The sequence below is a fragment of the Zootoca vivipara genome, chromosome 2, assembly GCF_963506605.1.
Source record: "Zootoca vivipara chromosome 2, rZooViv1.1, whole genome shotgun sequence".
Lineage (NCBI taxonomy): Eukaryota > Metazoa > Chordata > Lepidosauria > Squamata > Lacertidae > Zootoca > Zootoca vivipara.
Window position 1 is genome coordinate 118,908,226 of NC_083277.1, and position 24,137 is coordinate 118,932,362.

The 24,137-nt window shown below is 44.1% G+C and overlaps 1 protein-coding gene and 1 long non-coding RNA gene across 3 annotated transcripts in view; one reads left to right on the plus strand and one right to left on the minus strand.

The window, feature by feature from the left end:
* Positions 1–22,648, plus strand: part of ENDOU (endonuclease, poly(U) specific) — a 35,127-nt gene extending 12,479 nt beyond the window's left edge. The window contains exons 3-9 of the mRNA XM_035101377.2: positions 593–631; positions 1,288–1,453; positions 15,335–15,537; positions 17,191–17,304; positions 18,121–18,227; positions 19,778–19,920; positions 21,413–22,648. Of these exons, the coding sequence (XP_034957268.2) occupies positions 593–631; positions 1,288–1,453; positions 15,335–15,537; positions 17,191–17,304; positions 18,121–18,227; positions 19,778–19,920; positions 21,413–21,527 (887 nt within the window). The 3' untranslated portion in view covers positions 21,528–22,648. The remainder of the gene's footprint in view (positions 1–592; positions 632–1,287; positions 1,454–15,334; positions 15,538–17,190; positions 17,305–18,120; positions 18,228–19,777; positions 19,921–21,412) is intronic.
* On the minus strand, positions 3,112–13,732 carry LOC118077683 (uncharacterized). Of its 2 annotated transcripts, none has more exons than XR_004691668.2 (3): positions 13,615–13,732; positions 8,843–9,016; positions 3,112–8,254 (listed from the first exon to the last, which is right to left on the minus strand). It is a non-coding gene; the product is annotated as an uncharacterized LOC118077683 (long non-coding RNA). The 2 variants fall into 2 exon arrangements; XR_009557229.1 differs by lacking the exon at positions 13,615–13,732 and adding an exon at positions 12,636–12,996.
* Positions 22,649–24,137: the final 1,489 nt, after the last annotated feature.

Sequence of the window (24,137 nt, forward strand, 5' to 3'; positions counted from 1 at the left end):
ACTCTGGACGTTAATGTTACTAAAGTTCTCCTGGGTGATTTCCTGCTTAAGTTGTCTTCCTAAAGGCTTCTGGTTGGCCTCCTCTGTGGGAAACAGATGGTGAACTACTGGTATCTCTGTGTTATGTGTGTGTGTGTGTGTGTGTGTGTGTGCGCGCGCGCATACACAAACACACTGAAGTACAATGTCTGGATCTGATCTTGAGAACTGATAATGTCTGGAAGTAGTACATCTGCTGAGAAAGCTGTGTAACTTGGGAAGTTGTGCAAATCTTCTCCATGTGAAACACCTGTAGTCCAGGTAAGCACAACAAGGATGTAAAGGGGGGTGGTGGAAAGGTGTGGCAATCTTTCCCATTGTGAAAACCATCTACCTTTTTATGTCAAGTGCTCCCAATATGTGATGCAACAGTTTGGTATGACAGAAACATTCATATAAATGGAAAAGGTTTATACCTGTCTGGTCAGGGGAAAAGATGGGGTATAAAACAACAACAAAAACAACACTTGACTAATGGGTTTTGGTTCATTTTGCACTGGTCAAGGGGCCTTGATACAGTTTGTGTACAATCATTTCTCCTTTCTTTTATCAGCTAATGCAGATGGCAAAGAAACGGGCACAGTATTTGATGGTGAGTACTGTACTTGCATTGCTTTTTAGATGAGTTGTTTGTGACATGTAGAATAACTGAAACCAGGAGCAGGTGATGAGTTGGTTCATTGGTGAGACTTGTTGGTTGCTTCTGTGGAGAAACCGAGGTGGGAAAGTGCTGTTGTGCTTAGGGAGCTGGGTATGTTTAGCCTGGAGAAGAGAAGGTTAAGGGGTGATATGATAGCCATGTTAAAATATATGAAAGGATGTCATATAGAGGAGGGAGAAAGATTGTTTTCTGCTTCTCCAGAGAAGCGGACACGGAGCAATGGATTCAAACTTCAAGAAAGAAGATTGCACCTAAACATTAGGAAGAACTTCCTGACAGTAAGAGCTGTTTGACAGTGGAATTTGCTACCAAGGAGTGTGGTGGAGTCTGCTTCTTTGGAGGTCTTTAAGCAGAGGCTTGACAGGCATATGTCAAGAATGCTTTGATGGTGTTTTCTGCTTGGCAGGGGGTTGGACTGGATGGCCCTTGTGGTCTCTTCCAACTCTATGATTCTATGCTCAGGTCCTGCATGCAAGCTTCCCACAGGCACCTGGTGGGCCACAGTGAGAACAGGGTTCTGGACTAGATGAGTCATTGGGCTGATCCAGAAGGTTGTCCTTACACTCAAACGTCTGTCTCTCCCACAGGAGAATTCTCCAGTAGTGATGACGCAATCACCAATGAAGAATTGCAACAAACATCTGAGCAGCTTTACCAAAGCGACATTAACAGAGCTGGGGAGGCTGATATCACCCTTAACAAGCAACACTTAGCTTCAAAGAACCAGGAGAACCAGGACCAATCCCCAGAACCGTGAGTTCCGCACAGACTTGATGCATGAAGGTGTCCTGTTTTTAAGAGCATAAGACTCTGGCTATGGTCAGGGCCGGCTCTAGGTAGACCCCCGGTGGCGCAGGGCACCACGGCGCCGGCCCGCCAGGGGGGCGCCGCGAGCTGCGCCCGTCCACTGGCCGGCCGGTCCGCCAGTTCGACGCGCAGCTGCGCCCACGGCAACCACGCTGCGCCCGCCCACCAGCCCACTGCGCTGGGGAACGGGGTAGGGGGGGCGCCGGAGGGATTCGCTGCTCCACAGTGCCAGGGGCGCTTAAGACTGCCCTGGCTATGGTACTGGATCAGGCCAGCCTGTTCTCACAGTGGCCAGCCAGATGCAGGGCCGGCTTGCCCATTGACTCCAGTGGTGCGGGGCACCAGGGCGCCTGGGCGCTGAGGGGGCGCTGAGGGGCGCCCCAGCAAGTGGAGGAGCTGCGCGGCGGCCTCCCTTTTCCCTCAGCCAGCTGCGCCGCTCAGGATCTCCGCTTAGGGAGGTAAGTGAGCGGAGCAGGGGCACTAGGACCCTGTTCCGCTCTGCAGCGCCAGGGTCATCCCTCACCCCAGCGCTGCGTTTCATTGGCGTTCCTGTGGCGGGAAGGCTCGGATGCCTTCCCACAGTCTAGGACTCTCCCCGCTGCCCGCTGGCTCCATGGCGCCCATCTGGCCTCCGCTGCCGGCGGGACGGCTCCGGACTGCAGGAGCGGGCTCTTCCTGCTGGCTCCACGGGGCTGGGACACCGGGCCTCTCTGCAGGCCGCGCTCTCCCTTCCCTCGCCCCGAGGCCTTCCGGCTCGGGGGAGACGGCGCGCTCCTCCAGGGAAGGTAAGAGCCTTTTTTAAAAAATGGAGGGGAAGAGCTGGAGGTGCAGAGTTTTGTTTTTAAAAAAAAGTGAGCGTGGGGGGCGCCCGAGGGATCCCTGCACCAGGGCGCCCGATGTGCTAAAGACTGCCCTGGCCCGATGCCCCTCAAAGTGAAAACCCCAAGCAGGACCTGAGCACAACTGTATTCTCCAGTTGCAACTCATTATTTGGTATTCAGAGGTAGACTGTTCTTGTCTGCCATGTCCATGCAGCTGAAGCATAACCCTTTCCCAGACCACAAAAAGCACTCTGCAGGTGCCCCAAGACCATTCAACGTCAATGTTACACATTTGCAAGGCTGGCACTTAAATAACCTATGGCGGGAGCTCTGATGAAACCCTATCAAGCAAGACTTAAGCATTTAATGTTTGTAAAGAGCAGATTAAAAATAACTATTCCACTTCAACTTGATCCTGCAGCAGTTGAAACCAAAACTTCCAACCTGCACTTAGATGAAAAGATACGTGTAACTGTGGGGAGTAGAGATGTAAAATTACCGGAAATTTTGAAACTCTGACTAAAACCCATTCTCCTCCCCCCCCCTCGTATTTTTCCGGGGGAAACTGGAAATTTTCGGAAAAATGGAAAAAAAAATGCTACATTAGCACTTCTTTTTTCTTTTCCACTTTTTTCTTTTCCAGATTGAAAGTAGTTATGTTACTTTAGAAACATAAAATATAACTATGGATAATTTTAATGGGCATAAAATTATCACAACTAGCATATTAAAAATATAGTTTATCCAAACAGGAACTGAAATTTAACTTGCCATTCATCACTGTTTGCTATGCAACATGCTTACTCCACCTCCCATGTTTTGCCCATGAGACCTTATGTATTTCCTCACACTGATATGTGTGGTCTGTTAATCACTTTAGCTACTACTATATGCTAAAATTAGTTTATTTCACTTTTTTAAAGACTGTTTTACAGCATTTAATGTTTAAAATATTTTCATTTCTTTTTTTTCTTTCACAACACTTCTCTGATTGCCACAACAACACATATACTTTAAGGCCCTTTTTGTTGCTCTATATTTTCTTCCAGTGCTTTGAGGCCTAGTGAAGAGGAACAGAACCAATGCATACCACACGTATGCAAAAACAAAACTGAAACCTTTTTCTTTTCTGGTGACAACAGCACCTCCTAAAGGAAGAAGTGTATCTTGTTCTTGCATTGGAGAGTTCAGTTTGTAACCTAGGACTTGCTTGTTCTCACAGAAATTAGAATAATCTGATACAATACATGTTTTTTAAAAAGGATTTATAAAATATTTAAACCCCTTATCTTAAAATATTTTATTCATCACGTTAAAATAAAACATTCCGTAATCTATTTTTTATTTTTCCAATTTTCCGATAAACAAAACAAAAAAGGCTTCAGGGAAAAAACAGAAAAAACCTGGGGGTTTCCCCAATTTTTCTGGGGGTTTTCCGGGCCTTCACATCTCTAGTGGGGAGAGCGAGAGCGAGCCAGCAATCAAGAGAGAGAGAGAGAGAGAGAGAGAGAGAGAGAGAGAGAGAGAGAGAGAGAGAGAGAGGCAGCTGTGGGCCTCCATGGGTCCAACAGGGTGGGATGGGAGTTGGGAATTTGCAGAGAGAAAGGTGGTTGAAATAAACATTTTAATGGGCTACTTTGATATGGGTTTTTTTGTTTTGTTTTTTGCTGTTTTAGCAAAAAGGCTTTATTAAGTTACTTAAAAGGACTGTGAAATCTTCCCAACAGCCTTGTGAGGTGGGCTTGTTCCAATGTTTGTAGTGACTGGTTTGGAAAGCAGGGTTTTGGAAGCAGGTGGCAGTTTACTAAGATGCTGACTTTTGTTTGATAATTTGTATTTTGCTGCCTATAAAACTTTCTTGGTCTGCGTTAATTTTCTTGCCCTTACTGGCAGTGGCAGCGGGGGGGGGGGGGAGGGGATTAACGTATTTCTATGGGGAAAAGATAATGTCATAAATTCATTCAGTGACAATGACAAAGCAGATGCCACTTGAAAATAAATATTAGAAACGTTAAACAATTCAGAAAAAATTAAAGTGTGTCTAATAAATCACTATAAAAAATTATATAAAGCAGAAGAGAAGGCTGAAAATACAATAGAAGAATTCCTGACCAATAATAGATTACCATTGATAACAGAAGAACAAAAATATTTAAATGCCCCCATAAACATTAGCGAAATAAAGTACGCGATTGCAAAATCTAAAGTCAGAAAATCTCCAGGGCCAGACAGAATCTCTATAATGTATTATAAGAAAATGGAAGAGTACTGAGTACTATCAGTACTGGGAGGTATGATGAACAAAATATTAGAAGGGAAGGTCCCAAAATCATGGCAGGAGGCGTTATTAACATTAATACTGAAACAAGGTTCAAATCTGTCTGAAACTAGGATTTAATCCCTCTATTAAACACGGATTACAAAATATTTGCAAAATCTTTGGCTAATAGATTTAAAAAAAAATTGGGGGGAAGAATAATTAATGAGGACCAATCCGTGTTTTTTTACCGGGGAGATAAAGACAATACGAGGATGCTAATAGATATACCGGTAATTGAATATTTAGAAATGAGGCTGGACTAAAAGGCAGCCCTGATGCTAGTCGATGCTGAAAAAGCTTTCGACAATGTATCTTGGAAGTACATGCTAAAAACTATTGAAACAATGAGATTAGGAGAGAAAATATGTAGTGGAATTCAAGCAATATATAAATCCCAAAGGGCAAGACTGATTATAAATAATGAATTGTCAGATTCCTCCGACATCTCTAAAGAACAAGGCAGTGGTGCCCACTGTCGCCCCTTCTCTTCGTAACAGTGTTAGAAACACACCTAAAAGTGATTAGGGGTGATCCAAAAATAGCATGGGTAAAACTGGGGGAAAGAGCCTAGAAGGTTAAGGCATTTGCAGACGACTTGAAAATCACAACAGAAAACCCATTAGAAAGTATTTTAATAACATTAGAGAAAATGAATGAATTCGGCCAACTATATGGGTTTAAAGTTAACAAAGAAAAAACAAAACGTATGGTGAAAAATTTGGATGCACAAGAAAAAGCAGAGCTGGAAAAAGGATTAAAAGTGACTAACAAAGCCAGATACCTGGGAATTTGGATCACTATGAAAAACAATCTCAGACTCTATAAGGATTATTATACAAAGGCCTGGAATGAAATAAAAAAGGAGTTAGGAAGTTGGAATAGACTAAAACTGTCATTATGGTGGAGAAACTCAACGATTAAAATGGTAATCCTTCCAAAAATATTGTTCCTTTTTCAAACCATCCCGGTTATTGTTGGATTTTTTGAATAGTCGAGTTACTTTAGAGCTGGTCTAATGTAAATACTGTTTGTTTAAGAGAAACAGGTGCCGGTGATTTCTGTTAATTACTCACAGGCGTGGGCTCTGCTCCTTGTATATAAGGCTCTGCCAGAAAGCTTTCTGTATCTCTTAGTAGATCACTCTCTCAGTTGAATGTATCTCTCAGTTAAATATCTCTCAGTGTGATTTAATTCTCAGTTTAAGAGATTCCAAGTTGAATCTTAGTAAGAGAGACTCTCAGTTTAAGAGATTCCTTAGTTGAATCTTAGTATGAGAGTTGCTTAGTTATAAAGCTAGTTTGCTGTTAATTCTTGGGTAGTTTAATGGGAGTTATGTGGGAGTTTGTGGGAGGTTTGGAATGGTTTGAAGGTTGGAATGTGGGTAGATAAAGTTGCTAAGAGAGAAAGCATTTATCTTTAGTTTAAAGTCTCTTTAGAGTTAGTTTCAGTTAAAGAAACCCAACTGTTTGTATTTTCATCTGTATACTTTTACAAGTGTGCAGCTAGTAAGGGGTTTCATATAAGGGAGATAATTCCCTATGCTCTTGGTGGTGTTTTCTTAGCCAGGTCGAATTCTGACTGTATATACTCTGCATGAAGCATACTTTAAAGGGCCGCTGGAAACTGGGATATATGATTTAGGTTAAGCAGGTTTCAATACCCAGTTTTCTCTATTATTCTTATTTTATCAAAAGTTATTAATGGACTTAACTGCTTCAAAGAATGGCACAGGTATTTGGCCAGGTAAAAAACCTAGGATAAAATTTAAATTGTTAACAGACACTAAGGATTGCTAGATTTCAGGTTGCATTGCCAGATTTCAGCTTTGCATTGCATTGCCAGATTTCAGGTTGTATTACGAAGCAGCATGTTTTGTTTGGCTGAAGGAATGGATGACTTTAAAGAATGTCAATTTATTAGATTTAGAGGGATGGGGCAATATAGTAGGATGGCATGGATATCCAGGTTATGATAAAGTGAAAATACACAAGGGATTTCACAACCACATAATCAGAAAAGCAATATTTGAAAGAAATAAAAAATTGTTGGAGCCGAAAACCCCATGGTGTTTATCACCAATGGAGGCAATGGCTGTAAAAAGGAAAAAATATGGATACCAATTGGCAGACATATAAAGATTTACTAGAAGAAAACAACCAACTGAAATTGAAGAAATACGATACATTAAAACAATTTGGTATAAGCTTTGAACATGATAAAAAAGGAACGGATTCAACAAGATAATCTGATCTAGATAAAGAACTTCTTTCAAACGATAAAAAGAATTTGTCCAAAATGTATATGTTATTACTAAATTGGCATCTGAAAGATGAAGAGGTAAAGGACATAATGATAATATGGGCCCAATATTTCAGCTATAATATAGAATTAGACAAGTGGGAATTTTTTTGGAAAAATGATATTAGATTTACGGCTTGCTATATGATCAAAGAAAGTTTCCTAAAGGTGTATCAGTGGTATCTGACCTGAGAAAAATGGCTTTAAAAAAAATCAGTAGTAAATGTTGGAGGTGCAACCATAAGGAGGGAACTCTATTCCACATGTGGTAGAGGTGCCCCAGAATAAACATATTCTAGGACATGATATAAGAAGAATTAAAAATGATGAGACTCTCCTTTCCAAAAACAAAAAACAACAACCAGACATTCCAAAGGACAAAAAAAGAAGAGTTTTTTTTATATGCAATCACGGCTGCCAGGATCGTGATTGCAAAATATTGGAAAAGTAATGTGTTGCCAACAAAAGAAGAATGGCTCTTAAAACTAAGTGAATATTTTGAACTGGCTAAACTTACAGAAATAATAATAGATCATTCAAATGAGCCATGGAGCCCTTGCAACTTGCCTCGTGATATGTGGTTAAAAAAAATTAAAAAAAAGGTTTTCTTGGGTGTGTGGATCTGAGTGGGTCAGAGGACGACACCTTCTCTGCCGACCTCTTTCAGAAGGCTGAGATGGTGCTGGAGCTCATGGCCTCAAGCTCCCAGATCAAGTTCCCCAGCAACTTTGATATCAACCTCAGCAACTACCAGTTCCATGGGAAGAGGATCTTGGACTTCTTCACCAGCCTCAAGCAGCTGGAGCCCTTGAAGCAGATATGCCGGGTTTTCCTGTGGCAGCATCTCACACCCTGGCTGATCGACGAAAAAGTCAAGGCCCCCCTGCTTCCCAACATGTTGAAAAAGTATCTCCTCATAGACCTGAGCAGCTCTGCGGAGGCGGCTGTCTGACTTCAAGGGTGGACCAAGAAGATCGCTGATCTACCAAGGGGGTGTTTCCAGTCTCTGGGGCCTTTGCGCCACACGTACCAGTCAACTGCGGACACGGATGTTGGTCATGCACAGGACGACATTTGCGGGATTGTTGAACAGGGTGTTACTGCACCATATTCACACACATGGACTGGCTTTATGCCCGGCAATGGACGAATGTCGCACCACGCAGGAGGGCTTCTGCGGCTCAGACCATCCCATACATCAGCAATGCATAGTTCACATCCTCTTGGTACTACACGGAGTTGGCGTTCCTCTCCAGCAGCTCATGAAGGACTGCAATCCGTCTGTCATCTTCTGCCACGGTGCTGGAGCTTCACAAGAAAACAAGGCAAATAAAACACCACCATGAACATAGGAGGAGGGCAAAGTTCCACAGTGGTGGCGGTTTGGTAACGATGAAGAGCTGATCAGTAGGCAGCTCAGAGGGAAGAGCGGTGTGTCTGTGAGAAGACATGTCCTTCTGGGCCATATTCTGGGGGCCACATGCCAGTGGTGGGCAGGGCCATAGTGGATAGGAGAAACTAATGTAATTATTAATTATTATAATTATTTACATTAGACCACCAGGTCCATCTAGCTTAGTACTGTATGCATATGACTGACAGCATCAACAGCTCTGCAGGGTTTCAGGCAGGGGATATTATAAGCTCCAACTTGGAGATGCCATTAGGGACTGAACCTGGGGCCTTCTGTATGTACATATGGTGCTCTACCCTTAACCATGGCCCTTTCCCTGAAAGGTGGGATTCTGTTTGTGCATTTCATGGTATTTATACACCGTTTGATTGTAGAAAACCCTCAAAGATCCTAGTCCTCATAGTTTTGAAGAATGGGCTGAACTGAATTAAGAACCCAGCTCAGTATTGTCTACATTGACGGGGAAGCAGCTCCCCAGTTACCTTTCCATCATTTCCTGCAGCACAGGATCCATACATTCCAAGATCTCGCCGACCAACGGCTGGTACTCAAAGATGATCCGGCAGAAGCCATGGAGAAAAGACATTCTGCTCAACCCCCTGCGTTGATTCGTTCAGGAAATGGTCTGAGAGCCAATCTAAAGGTTCTTCCTCGGCCTACCAAAAAATAAATTCTTCATCATCATCACCACTGTCATTCACAAACATATGTATCCTACAGGGCTTGTTAACACATCCCTCCCAAAACCCACAGTACAGGTTAACCATTTATGTAGGATAGCAATGTTTCATCCCTTCTCTTGCTTCTGCTATTAGTAACAACAAACAAACAAACAACAACAAACAACAACATCCTGCCTTCCCCCCAGATTGTGACTAAAGGTGACCTACACAAATTAAAACACAGATCAAATACAGAAAGCTAAAACATATTTAAAAACTAGTAGTTTAATTAAAACTGTAATAGAACTTAAACAATATGAAAATGAATCTATTGAAATACAGAAAGAGAAAAAGTTAAAACAGCACAGTACTATTTAAAAGGCCTTTCCCTAAACAAACAAACAAACAAACACCCAATCAGTTCCCAAAGACCTGTTGCTGTTGGAATAGGAAGGTCTTCACCCATTGGCGGGAAGGACAGTGAGGAGGGAGCCATTCTGACTTCTCCAGGGAGGGAGTCCCCTGACGGTCTGAGCCAAGGCAGGTTCGTTTGTGAGAATACAGTCCTTCAGGTAGCCTGGGTCTAATGGAACACTTGCCCAGCCTGACAGTAAGAGCTGTTCGGCAGTGGAATTTGCTGCCAAGGAGTGTGGCGGAGTCTCCTTCTTTGGAGGTCTTTAAGCAGAGGCTTGACAGGCATCTGTCAGGAATGCTTTGATGGTGTTTCCTGCTTGGCAGGGGGTTGGACTGGATGGCCCTTGTGGTCTCTTCCAACTCTATGATTCTATGGAACTTTTTGCAAGGCTGTCAGAGGTTAAGGAGACAGACTTTGCCAGGGTCCATCCTTAAGATGCCGTATCAACAAAACAACTTGATGCAGGGCTCCTGCTCTCAGTTTGCTAGGGCAGGATGGAACTGGGGCCACTCCACCCAGGAGTCAAGAGACTAGTAGCTCATGACATGACATTCCTGTCTTGGGAAGGAGTGATACAGTGGCAAGTGGAAGGCTAGTCCCATCCTTTAGAACAGGGGTAGGCAAACTAAGGCCGGAGGCTGAATCCGGTTGAATCACCTTCTCAATCCGGCCCACGGACAGTCTGGGAATCAGCGTGTTTTTACATGAGTAGAATGTGTCCTTTTATTAAAATGCATCTCTGGGTTATTTGTGGGGCATAGGAATTCATTCATCCCCCCCAAAAAAATATAGTCTGGCCCCCCACAAGGTCTGAGGGACAGTGGACCGGCCCCCTGCTGAAAAAGTTTGCTGATCCCTGCTTTAGATGCATGCCTTTACGTGGAGTAGCACAGTCATTAAGCCCAACAGGTCTAGAGTTTCCTTGCCCCCCATATCCTAGAAAAGAACACTCAATTGCAACTGCCATTGCCCTGTTGATATAGAATCATAGAGCTGTAGGGCCATTCATAACGTAAGAATAGTCTTCACAGTTATGAGCAGGGCAGTGGAGACAAGCTACAACAGTTAACTGCACCTATGATTCTATGAAATTAACCCGGGGCAAGAGATGTGATCTCACAGCGTTCAGAAAGCTAAAGAGACCCTCTCCTTATCAAGGCGGCCACCTGTGACTTTTCTTTCCAGTGGGCATTTCAGATCCACACACCAAAGAAAACCTTTTTTTTTATCTAACACATTTCATGAGGCAAGGTGCAAGGGCCCCATGACTGGCAGCGGGTCCACTGTAGGATAGAAAAGCTATTTGCCACATGGCTCCTGGAACAGGGGCGTAGCCAGGATGAAAATCAGGGGGGGGCAAGGGGCGGGGAGCAAGGGGCGGGGAGCAAGGGGCGGGGCCAAGGGGCGGGGGCGGGACCACATCGGAGCAGCCCGAAATTGGGCTGCTCCGACTCCCTCCTCCCCCTCCGCGATAGGAAGGGACGAGGGGGAGCCAGGATCAGCCCGAAATCGGGCTGCTCCGACTCCCTCCTCCCCCTCCGCGATAGGAAGGGAGCAGGGGGAGCCAGGATCAGCCCGAAATCGGGCTGCTCCGACTCCCTCCTCCCCCTCCGCGATCGGAAGGGACGAGGGGGAGCCAGGATCAGCCCGAAATCGGGCTGCTCCGACTCCCTCCTCCCCCTCCGCGATCGGAAGGGACGAGGGGGAGCCAGGATCAGCCCAAAATCGGGCTGCTCCGACTCCCTCCTCCCCCTCCGCGATCGGAAGGGACGAGGGGGAGCCAGGATCAGCCCGAAATCGGGCTGCTCCGATCCCCTCCTCCCCCTCTGCAATCGCTGGGGCAGGTGGAGGGAAAGCCCCAGAGCCGCGCAAAGCGGTTGCCTGGCTTTCCCTCCGCCCGCCCCACAGCCAGCCGGCTAGAAGGGACGTCTCCCTTCTCCCTTGCTGGCTGTGGGGCGGAGGGAGGGAAAGCCAGCCAAACGCTTTGCGCGGCTCTGGTGCTTTCCCGCCGCCCGCCCCACAGCCAGCCAGGGAGAAGGGAGACGGCACCGGGCGGGCAGTGGGGCAGGCTGGCCAGTGGCCCTGCTTCTAGGGGGGGGGCAATTGCCCCCTCCTGCCCCCCTGCCTACGCCCATGTCCTGGAACTTGGGGTTACGCACGCAAAACCAGAATCGCTATTGCCCACTCCTCACCCCATATGCAGCAGCACTTTTTATTAAAAATTTTTTTTGTAGAGAATTTATTTGGCTATTTTTGCAATTTGTGGCATTTGGAAGGTTGTAACCAGCCACAGCAAAACAGGTTGTACAGAGAACACAGTGTGACTTAAGTTTAGGCATGTATAGGACAGTAAAACCCAATGAACAGCATGGCTGAGTGGGGATTGAACCTGGGTCTCCCCAGTCCTAGTCAAACAGACCACTATACCACACTGCTCACACTGGGGGTGAACCTTTTTCACTTTGCAAAGTCACCGCTTCTGTGATAGGTGCTGCTGCTAGTGAAGGGACACTGCCTCACTCTAGTCCTTTCATGCCTACACAACGTGATTATTTTCAAAGTTATGATGTTTTCATTTCTGCCTAGGAAAGCACTTCCCTGTAAATGGTACAGGAGCACTCATGCAAATCTTTCCCCAAAAGTAGGGAATGCTGCACCATTTCAAGAGGCTTTCCTACTTTGAAGGTTTGGTCCCACCCCACCCCAAATTACCACTGCAGCTGTAGCTTGTTACCACCATGAGTATGGCTGAGAGGAAGTCCGTGGGAATGTTTAAAGGGAAAGGCTACCCTTCTGGCATAAAAAAAATGGGGTTTCCCCAAGAAAAGGCACTTTACTTCATTTTTCACTTCCAACCCAACAACAACTGCAATTAATGCTAACCATTGGGGTAAAATTTTGAATGGGGCAAACGTTCCTGAACTACAATACAACTCCAGCCATTCCTAGCCATTGCCACACCTGTGAGGGCTGGCAAAAGATTTTCCATCCATGGACTAATGAGCTATCCAATTTAGCCTGCTTATTTTTCTTGTGGGAAGCGGGTGGCACCATGGGTTAAACCACAGAGCCTAGGGCTTGCCGACCAGAAGGTCGGTGGTTCAAATCCCCACGACGGGGTGAGCTCCTGTTTGGTCCCTGCTCCTGCCAACCTAGCAGTTTGAAAGCACGTCAAAGTGCAAGTAGATAAAAAGGTACCACTCCGGAGGAAAGGTAAACGGCGTTTCTGTGCGCTGCTCTGGTTCGCCGGAAGCGGCTTAGTCATGCTGGCCACATGACCTGGAAGCTGTATGCCAGCTCCCTTGGCCAGTAAAGCGAGATGAATGCTGCGACCCCAAAGTAGTCCGTGACTGGACCTAATGGTCAGGAGTCCCTTTATTTTATCTTTACCTTTATTTTTCTTGCACTTAGTAAACAAAGCTAAAAACTTTGAACCCGCCAAGCTAATATTTGTTTTCAAGCCTGCTTTGAACCTGCCAAGCTAATATTTATTTTCAAGCCTGCTTTCTAATCGCCACTAAATGAATTTATGACATTTATCTTTTCCCCATAGAAATACGCAAATTCCCCCCCCCCCCGGTCACCACTGTAAGAGCAAAAAAATTAACAAAGACCAAGTAAGGTTTATAGGCAGCAAAATATGAATTATCGAACGAAAGTCAGCATCTTAGTAAACTGCTGCCTGCTTCCAAAACCTTGCTTCCCAAACCAGTCACTACAAACATTGAAACGAGCCCACCTCACAAGGCTGTTAGGAAGATTTCCCGGGCAGGGGAGCTTTCTAGAAGGAAGCGTCTGAACCGCCCTGAAGGGCTTTGTAAAATGCAACCAAATTATTACTACATTCAATTTGGATAACCAGAGCAGCCTACCCTCCCCGCCACACACCACGCCGGAAGAATCCCTTTGCGCGTCTGAAACCCCCAGTCTGCAATTCCAACAACCCTAGTTTTCAATATACTTTTACAAATGATCCTTACAGTTTAACAATTAGCAAGATTATTAAATTCTGTCTTTTTAAGTATCTTAATAAATAAAGCCTTTTTTTGCAAAAACCAGCCAAAATAAACAAACACAAACCCACATCAAAGTAGCCCATAAGTACATTTATTTCAACCACCTTCCTCTCTGCAAATTCCCAACTCCCATCCCAGCCTGTTGGACTCACGTCTCCTACCTGCATGGTGTGCCTCCGGGTTAGCAGGAAGCAGAAAGATACTGAGCCCTTGAGTTGCACTTTTAAACAGTTGCATCCCACAGTTGCAGCTCTCTCTCTCTTGATTGCTCGCTCTCGCTCTCCCCACAGTTTTCACCTAAGTGTCCTGATTAGCCTCCTGCACTGCCAAGCTGAAACACAACAAATAAATCTTGATGATGCTCAACTGGTTGCATCTCAGCTACAGGAAACAGGTTTTAAAGGAGGATGGTGGAATCTATTTAACATTCTAGTGCTTAAAACAAAGGTGGGAATTCTCACTAAGATTCTCAACTTTAAAATTTGCATGTGGACACCCAAAATCTAAAAATTTCAGTTCATTAATTGCAAGTGGATATTCAATTTACAATTTTTAAGGGGAGACTATTCCTTTTACTGGGCTTTACTGATACTTTTTTGAATGTTGGGTACCAGCCTTCCTATTTTCTTTAATGCTACAACATACACACGAGTAATACTGATTACTGAAACAAAGGTGGGAAATCTCAAGCAAATTTTCCTAGCATGCAGCTTAATCCTATCCATTTTTACTTGGAAGTGTCACAGTGTTCATTGAGGCATTATCCCGGATCAGCATGCATAGGATTGCAGAATGAAAGCAATCCTAAACACCAGTTGTCCTGGGAAGGAGAATCTACTGCTTCTGTGTTCCTGAAATAGCTCCTCCCCTGTGCCACATGTGTCTCGTCAAAAATTCCACCCAATCTGCTAACGTTTCTTTGACAGTGGAACAGCTCAATCAGTGGAGTGTCTCACTGACATATCCAGGCCATTCTACCAGTGAAATTTCATTCTGGTGGCATATCTAAAGTTCCACCTATATCAATGGAGTTTCCACCGAATCTGCACCCCATCTCAAGCAGAGGATGCAATCCTATGCAATCCTTAGACTGCAATCCTATGTTCACTTTCCTGGGAGAAAGTCTTAAGGGGCACAAAAGAACTGTGCAAAATACACGGTTAAACCAACAAGACTTTAAGATTTACTTCCTGTGATAAAAAATTTCATCATGAATGTGAAATTTTGCATTTATATTTTAATATTTCAGCAAAGTTCATATCTATCTGAAATTTCATCTTCAATTTCATTTCCTAATGATTGAGTGATAGACCTCAGTGATTGGAGACATTAAGTTACTTCCAATGTTATTGCTGAACTGTCCTGGAAGAGGGAAATTCTCATTTCCTTTTAAATTAGACAGATGCCTCATAGGCACACCCATGCTAAAATTTCATTTCTGTTCTATGATTCCTTCAAATGAATAGAAGCACCCTCTTCTCCATCTGCCCACTTATCATTGTCCCACCACCACCTGGGCCTTCTTCTTCTTCTTCTTCTTCTTCTTCTTCTTCTTCTTCTTCTTCTTCTTCTTCTTCTTCTTCTTCTTCTTCTTCTTCTTCTTCTTCTTCTTCTGGATTCCCCAGCTGGTTCCTCTCACCACCTCTGCACCCCCACATGCTAGATGTGTATGTCTAGAAAGTTGTTTCTGTGTTACTTTTTAATGCAAGGCAGCGTTCAGTTGTGTGTTCCCTGAAGTGGTATAGTCCAGGCAGAGGGCATTTTAAATAGAAAACATTCCGTTTCTGTGTGGGTTTGGCTCCTAACCCCAGCAGAGTGTTTAGCTGGGTGTTTTGTTTTTGTAATAACAAAAAGGTATTTTTGTGGTGTGTGTGTGTGCAGGCTCTTCAGCTACGTCAACCAGGAGAAGCTCTTCTCCAAGCCTACTTATGCCAGTTTCATTAAGCTGCTGGATAATTACCATAAACGTGTAGGGACAGGGGAAGAATTCACTTCTGAGCAACTGAAGGAGCAGGATAACTTCCTGAGTGAGGTCATGAAGACAGAGGTGATGAAAGTGCTTTACAAATTCCTGCACAACAAACGTAAGTCTTCCTTCATAATAAGGTCCTTGCCAGCATAGCCACTGGGGTCCCTCCAGGTGTTGTTGACTCCCATCAGCCCCAGGCATAGGCAACCTTGGCTCTCCAGATGTTTTGGAACTACAACTCCCATGATCCCTAGCTAACAGGGCCAGTGGTCAGGGATCATGGGAGTTGTAGTTCCAAAACATCTGGAGAGCCAAGGTTGCCTATGCCTGGCCCAGACCATGGCCCATGCTACCTGGGGCTTATGGGTAATATAGTCCAAACTTCTGGAGTTGGTTACTCCTGACCTATACAACTGAATTTAAGGGCCTTTTGGTAGTAGCACATGAGTTATGGGGTTAATAATAATAATAATAATAATAATTTAATTATACCCCGCCCATCTGGCTGGGTTTCCCCAGCCACTCTGGGCGGATTCAAACTACAAGAAAGAAGATTCCACCTAAACATTAGGAAGAATGTCCTGACAGTAAGAGCTGTTCGACAGTGGAATTTGCTGCCAAGAAGTGTGGTGGAGTCTCCTTCTTTGGAGGTCTTTAAGCAGAGGCTTGACAGGCATATGTCAAGAATGCTTTGATGGTGTTTCCTGCTTGGCAGGAGGTTGGACTGGATGGCCCTTGTGGTCTCTTCCAACTCTATGTTTCTATTATTGTATGATTCTAGTCCTCATGGATTATTACAGAAGGTTTGAAATGGTGTGCATCATGCTAGTGAGGAAGGCAGAGGTAATATTTCTAGTGCTTGGGACGGGGGGACTTCACATCTCTAGTGTTCTTGCTCTATGATTCTATGATTCCAACAAAATATTAAAATACAGTAATCTGTCAAACATTAAAAGCTTCCCTAAACAGGGCTGTCCCAGAGAAGCCCTTTCTAGGTAAAGACATTTTTTTCCAAGGCCTTTTAAATTTGTGGAATGTTCTCCCCAGGGGGGCTCACCTGGCTCCTTGTTATACACCTTTAGACACCAGGCACAAATGTTCCTCTTCAACCAGGCCTTTGGCTCATTGGCATCCTTTTAAATGTGTTTGTGGGAGGGGAAAGAGATTTGTTGGTTGCAATTGTTTTTATTACGTATTTTGTGTTTCTATCTTGTATTTTTCTGTTGTGAACTGCCCCAAGGTCTATGGATGAAGGGCGATCTAAAAAAGAAATAAATAAAAAGAAATAAATAATTCTTAATATATTTTGGAGAGCTTTTCCCTCCCATTTTATGTTGCTGCTGTTTTTATCTAAGGTGTGTTTGTTTGCTGGGGTGGCAGTGCCTGTTGGATGATGAGTGCAACATCATTGCACAAAACCCTCCTGTACCTATTCTCTCAGTTGTATATCCCTCTCTTTCCTTGATATTGTAGTTTTTCATTTTTGTGTTGTTGTTGTTTTAAAAGAAATCTCTCTAGTGCTGGGAACCCCAAGATTCTTGGGGTAGAAGTCATGACATTTTAGTGCAAAGTCTGGCTTTCATTCAAACACAACTTTTTCAGCAGAGTGTCACATCATTAGAAAACACAGTTGGTAGTCATTGCTTCACCCAAGCTATGCAGAACATTAAAGGGGAGATATAGGATTTCTTTGCGATATTTTATTTTGGTTCTTTTGAGTGAGAAATTAATGCCTTTTTTTGTCTTTCCCTCCCCATCTCTTTCCTAGATCGTTATGGCACAGAGGCAGAGTTTGTTGCTGACCTTAAGGAGCTATGGTTTGGCCTTTATTCCAGGGGCAACAATGAGCATGACTCCAGTGGCTTTGAACATGTGTTTATAGGTACACTCATAAAAACCAACACACCTCTACCTTCCACAGTTTCATGCAATTACCCACCTCCACTTATTTGCAACCATTGTTTGCCCCACCTGCTGCTGTTTTGACACCATTTTTTAAACTTGAGAAAGTTTCTATTTTGAATTACTTTAAACAATTAAGAGGCACATGATGATGTCACAACAACATGTAGCCAGTTAGGTCTAGAAACAGGGTGGCACGATTAGCTTGAATCTACTAGCCTTCTCTGTAGTTTTGGCTACATGAACATTTGCACAGGAAGACTCAAACTGGCATTAATATATACAGTAGTAGACTGCAGGGCAGCTTGCACCACTCCCCTGGGATCCCTCCAGCTGCATTGCTGCTGCTTACTGGGATGGAGAAGAGGGACAAGGCAGTGGCAATCATACCTGCCAAGTTGCTGTCAGAGAAATAAGGGACCGGGCCGGAAATAGCAGACCGGAAATAGCCTTGGGTTACAAATGTTTCAGGTTACAAACACTTCAGGTTACAAACTCTGCTAACCCAGAAATAGTACCTCAGGTTAAGAACTTTGCTTCAGGATGAGAACAGAAATTGTGCTTTGGCAGCGCAGCAGCAACAGGAGGGCCCATTAGCTAAAGTGGTGCTTCAGGTTAAGAACAGTTTCAGTTAAGAACAGACCTCCGGAACGAATTAAGTTCTTAACCAGAGGTACCATTGTAAATACATATTTTCCTTTTGTTGTTCTCATCACCTGGAAGTAAACTTAAAATGCCCATATTTAGTGGCAGCAGGATTTACTAGCCATTAATGGAAAATGTTTTTACTTTTTAGGGGAAGTCAAGAAAGGAAAAGTATCTGGATTCCACAACTGGATTTGTTTTTATCTGCTGGAGAAGCAGGGTATAATTAACTATTTCAGCCACAACTATGATGGTCCGGTGAGTATCATTGGGAATGGCTACAGTCTTTCAGACTCTTTGAAGGTATCTTAGAATCATAGATTCATAGAGTTGGAAGAGACCACAAGGGTCATCCAGTCCAACCCATTAAAAAAAAGGCCCATTAAAAAAAAAATCCAGAATTTTGCATAACAGCTAAAATGAGACACACACTCCTACCTCAATGACTGCAAACATTGGTTTTTTTTTTACTAATTTTTATTACTTTATCATAAGTTATGTACAAATTAACACATAGCCATGTAAACAATAACAGAACCACGCATAGCTCAAGCATTTTAGAAAATTTATTTTAGTGCCACAGAAAGGAGCAAATGTTGGTGGGGCAGTGCCCATTTGCCCTAACAAACCAGCCTCTGTTGCCTATTCCTAGTCTCCCTGCTCTAACAGCTATGTGCCTAATATATAGCAATAAACAACAAAGTGCTTCATTTGGAGGTGCCTCTCCACAAAATACTGCCTTACCCTGCCATCTAGGGTCGGGTTACAGCATGAGATGATCCCTAAGAAGCATATTTTTCAGGGGGAATGAAAATGCTGGATGCCAGACTCACTTGCTGCCTATAGCAAAGCTCAAACCAGTCTATTAAGTAAACTGCATTCTGCCGTTTAACTGAACTCTCTTAGGCTGTGGTCCTGAATGTGGCACCTTTGGGCAACAGGATATCCTCAGGCATCTCCTCTAGTGACCAACAAGGTCCTAGCCTATTGCGTTAATTAAAACAAAACCCTTCGGGGTGATTGTTTGATAGGGAAGTTTCCTGCTGTTTTTATCTGTAAAATAACACTCTTTGGGGGAAAGTGTTAGGTGTTTTGCCTGTATTTTGAGAGGAGGGAGTCCTGAGCACTGGCAATTTTCTTCTGTGAAATGGGCATGTTGTGGTGCCCGTGGCAATTCCTTAGATTTACAATATGTTCCTGAGTCCCCAAAGGTTGGGGACCTCTGTTCTTAGAACACCTATTTCAGAGGGTGCCTCCTCTTTAGAAAGGCCACAATCTGTTATGTTCTGAACACAGACAGGCTTCACTTCACCAAGAGAAGGTAAAGAGGAACAGAGCACAGGGGATACATATTATGACTTACCGGTAGTTTTTCCAAAGTGCCAGGTCCTTCAATTAACTTTGTTCCAAATTGTTTAGGGCTTTTTAGGCTGGAAACAAACAGGTAACCAATGCAGCTGGCACATTACAGATGTTATCTGCTCAGACCACGTGCCCCCACAAGCATCCAAGTGATTTCCAAATTACCTTTAAAAGCAGACCCTCCCCCACTTTACCTGTGCAGAGCACATTGCAACCATCTAGCCTCATTTACCCATAAGATGAACCCCTCAGCTCTCACAAAACAAGTATACCTGTATTCTTCTGCCAAACATTGGAGGTGTGGCATGCTAGACCACCTATTTACCACCATCAACACAAATACTCATATCTTCAGAATTGGGGAGTTTTCACAGCTTAACATTGCAAAATTCTCTCCCCTCCCCCAATGTCTTAATAATTTCTGGTGCCTTCATTTTCCGGTTTAGTGGACCTCATACCCAGATGTGTTGGGGATGCAGTTCAATTGGGATGGATTTTACAAGGAGGTTGGAACAGCCTTTATTGGAAGCAGCCCTGAATTAGAATTCGGACTCTATTCACTGTGTTTCATCGCTAGGCCTGGAAAAGTGTGAGTATAATGACATTTTCAGGACCTTCATGACTATTGTGTCTATAGACATCTCCAGTGTGTTGTATTTTTTTTTTTTTTTGCAAAAAGGGTGCTGGTTCTCACCATGAAGTACAATAAGTGCCCCCCAAAACCCGCCATGGTATGCAAGGAAAAGGGAGTGGGAAGGAGGAGGGGAGAGCAAGCTCAAGCTCTTAAAGCTGCAGTTCCTAATTCATTAATATAAATGCAAAATAAGTTCTTAAAGATACAGTTCCTAAATCAGCAATATATGATTTTTTGAAAAGTGAGGAGAGATTTGTTTTAAGGCTCGGTGGGTGTCACTTTCCAATTTCAGTTGTGTTTCTTTGGTTTTAACAATATAGATGGATTGCAATATTTTTAAAATAAATATGTGCCGGTAATGCATACCATTAAGTACCACCAGAAACAAAGCACTGGACCTCTCCTCTATACATTGTTAGTCAGCACAGTTTAGGCCACTTCTGCGGTTCTTTTAGACAGCCCAAGAGACTATAAAGACTTCTTACCATATTGGCCTGAATATAAGCCTCACCTTCCCCCCAAATTCCAACCATGAAAAGTTAAAGTGCAACTTATATTTGCGATCTTACAGTATGCAGCCAGGAACAGCGAGGAAGGGAGCAGCTTATATTCAGAATTTTTATTCTCTCCCCCCCCCTCCAATTTTAAAGGTGTGGCTTATATTTGGGTGTGGCTTATATCTGGGCCAATATGGTAGTTCACCCAAGAAAGAGTATATCTTCAGTGATTTAGACATTAGGATTGTGCAAATACCCCAATTCAGTTCAAGGCCCAAATCAGTTCCTAATTGGATCAGGGCCTGATTAGGGTCACTGATCAAAGTCTGAATTGCATCGGGGGTCCTTTGTACAGTCGTACTAATTGTATCTACGGCATCTAGTCCCTGCTGTGCAGGGTGCAAAGCAAGCATGGAGTTTGTCTATTGCCTTTGGAATAGAGAGCCAAATACTTTGTTAGCTCAGATGACAGATGGTCAAGAGGAGGGTGCAGATAAAATTTGAGAGAGAGGACAAGGCAGGTGGCTCAGGAACAGTATTTTGTATATGCAGCTTGATTGTAAAAAAAAGGGAGAAAGAAAAAGAAAAGCCTTAAAGTGGTATGGAACAGGTTCACCCAAACACAGTAAGTTGACTTACTGCTTGTAGATGTTGCAGCTGTCTTGTGACTGGTTCTGCGCATGTTCAGGTCACACAGTCCAGGACAATCCATGTCTTGGAAATATGTTGAGCTGTGATGTGGACCCTTTTTGTAAGGCTGATGGTGACACCTGCACCAGTCTGTCAAAAAGGGAAAGGGAAAGTGTGTTGGTGGCCATGCAAAGCTGACTTGATGAAGAACTAGTTTTCTCCCAGTCTGGAACTTCTGATTGGAACTATGGTCTGGTTCAAAGGAAAGATCTGAAGGTTCGAGTAGCAAGATTATTAAATGTGAATCTTCTGTTCTTCAGGTGTAAACTGAAAATTGGGGACCACGACCTGGGGATCCAGACTTATACCTGGGATAAATCCACCTATGGAAATGGCAAAAAGTACATAGCCACAGCTTATGTGGTTTCCCCATGATGCTACAAGATCCTGAATATGAAAACATCCTGAATGGCCAGATGCAGTCTACATGATGCAACCGTGTTTGTATGGGAGCTGCTCTGCATAGCCTTTCACCTTTCAATTGTACATTTTTGTCTGTTTATTTGCCTAAGTCATATGGAGTGTGCAACAGGTCTTGTGACTGGAACTCAGCTGTGACAGTGAGCACCATTAATGCTCCAAGTAATACTCTGCCAGAGGTGATGCCACATTTTGCCTAAAGCGCAGTCCAAGGTGGATTCATGAAAAACACCTGGAGGATGTCAATGGAAAGTAAAACCATCATCATCAACAACTAGGGAAAAACAAACTTTTCTATCCCATCTCGTCCAGCCTCCTGCTCTCACAGTTGCCAACCAGATGCCCATGGAAAGCCCACAAGGAGGACATGCACTGGTGCACCCTCCACATTTTTGATCCCCAGCAACTGGTATTTATAGGCATGCCACTTGCGACATTGAAGGCAGTACACCACCACCATCTCTAGGAACCACTGGTAGTCGTATCCTTGTATCTAAGGCAAAATTTGGTATAAAATGGAGGTTCCTGCCTCCAAGAAATTTCACAGGCAGCCAAACTAGAGTCAAGAATGCTAGCAAAATTTCTCAGCAAGGGTGGGTCCAGGGTTGATGGTGTCCTCTAGGCAAATTGTACTCTAGTGAGCCCCCTGATCTGTCACTGGGTCCTCAAAGGCTGACCTAGCTCTGTCGTGGCAACACTCCAAGCAACACTGAGCAGCTTAGGGTGGTTAAGTGTCCTCCTTTAAAGACAATATTTGAAAGGCTGACAGAAGACATTCCACTATTTGAAGGAGGTTGTCTGGTCCAATAACCTTGAAGGTGCTGATCAATAGTTACTACCTGGAGATTGAACCAAACAGGCAGACACACAAGTCCCCTGGTCACAGCCTTTCCTATTATGGTGTGGTGTATTGTATTTTTGTTAGTAGTTCTTTCCAAAATTCCAACTTTACACATGTAACTATTGTCTTTAATGTTGTCTTTAAAGTGCCTGCAAATTTCGTGGAAATCTGCATCCTCTTTGGTCTTCCTTTCCTGGTGATGAATAAATTACCCCCTTAGGGTTGCTGGGTGTAATCACGTATTAAATTTTCCACAATGCTCTGGAGGAGAGTGGGAAACCTCCAAACACACAGGCTGAATTAGGCCCATCAGGCCTCCCCCTTAGGCCCATTAGGATATTTTGGCTAAGCCACATCCTCCAGCCCTAGACATCAGGAGTGAGGCAGTTAAAGATGCAGCTGGGCCAAAGGGGTGTTGCTTCCAAAGTGTCACACTTTGAACTAAGCAAGCGCTGGCTACCAGCTCCACACCCTCCTCCCAAACTGTATCTTATTTTATTTTAATTTTATTTTGCCATTGCCATCAAAATTGGCTGGTTTGGACCTCTTCCCCTCTGATAAATTGGCTTCCGGTGAGATCATACTGGGGGTTAGTCACCTCTGGCCTAAGGAGTCAAGTACCTTCTGCTCCATCTTGCCTGCCCAGCAGTATTCCATCAGAAAGGCATCCCTTTCAAGACATCACTGGCAACTCAAAATGCGAGCACTTTAGAGATGCAGTCATTGCCTGTTTGATTTGACTTTGGTAGGCATCAAATCTGAGATCTCAAACTCTCCCAACGGTCCAATATTAAATGCCACAACATGTTAACTAACAAAAAAGCTGTCACATCTTAAATGAAGAAATCAGATATACAGTAATATCAAATACTCCCATGACATATCCTCAAGCTGAAAATATCCAAACTTGTCAGCAGCACTGCAGTCCGTCAGCAAGCCGTTAAGCCTTAATGAAAGATAGCCTTAATGAAAGCAGGCTGACCTGCAGCCACTTGGGGGCGCTTGAGGCACACTCTCTCCTGCTATGGACCTTGGCTGGAGGACTCCACTTTCATGGGGTTCTGTATCCACGAGCAAAATGCCTGGCAAGTTTGATGGGTTTAGAAAGGCAAAGGTGTGGGAAGTTCCTTCTCACAGCCCTGTTCTCACCCCTGGTTCCTGAATTCAGCTCCTTTGCTGTCCGTTCTCCCCACCATCACTGAGACAATTGGCTGCGGCCAGGAAAAGTGAACATGTGGCACTTCAGAACATGCTGGACTGCCACCCCTGATCATTGGCCATGCTGGCTAGAGCTGATGGGAGATGGAGGCCAACAACATCTGGAGAGCCATGGTTCCCCATCCATGTTTCAGTAGGAGAGGAGTCATTTGCTCTCTCCAACACCCCTCAAGCCCTGAGTTCCAAAGACAACCATGTTGTCCCTCAATTCCTGTCATACTGGACTCTTTCTCATTGCCTTAGATCCCATTTCTATTCCATGTGGTAGCTGGTGTCTAGTGGGACCTGTGGGGTAGAATGCACCAGTCTTTTGCCCAACATGGACCAAGTGGCAAGGCCATTTCCCCAAACCTAGCCCTGCCCACTGTCTTCCCAAACTGCTTGACTCCTTATTTTAGTGCTCCCCATACTGTGGGTAGCCATGTGTACAACATTACAGAGGACAGTCCTCTGTCTGAAGGCTTTTTTTTTAGGGATGGAGAACATCTGTGGCCTGTCAGATGTTG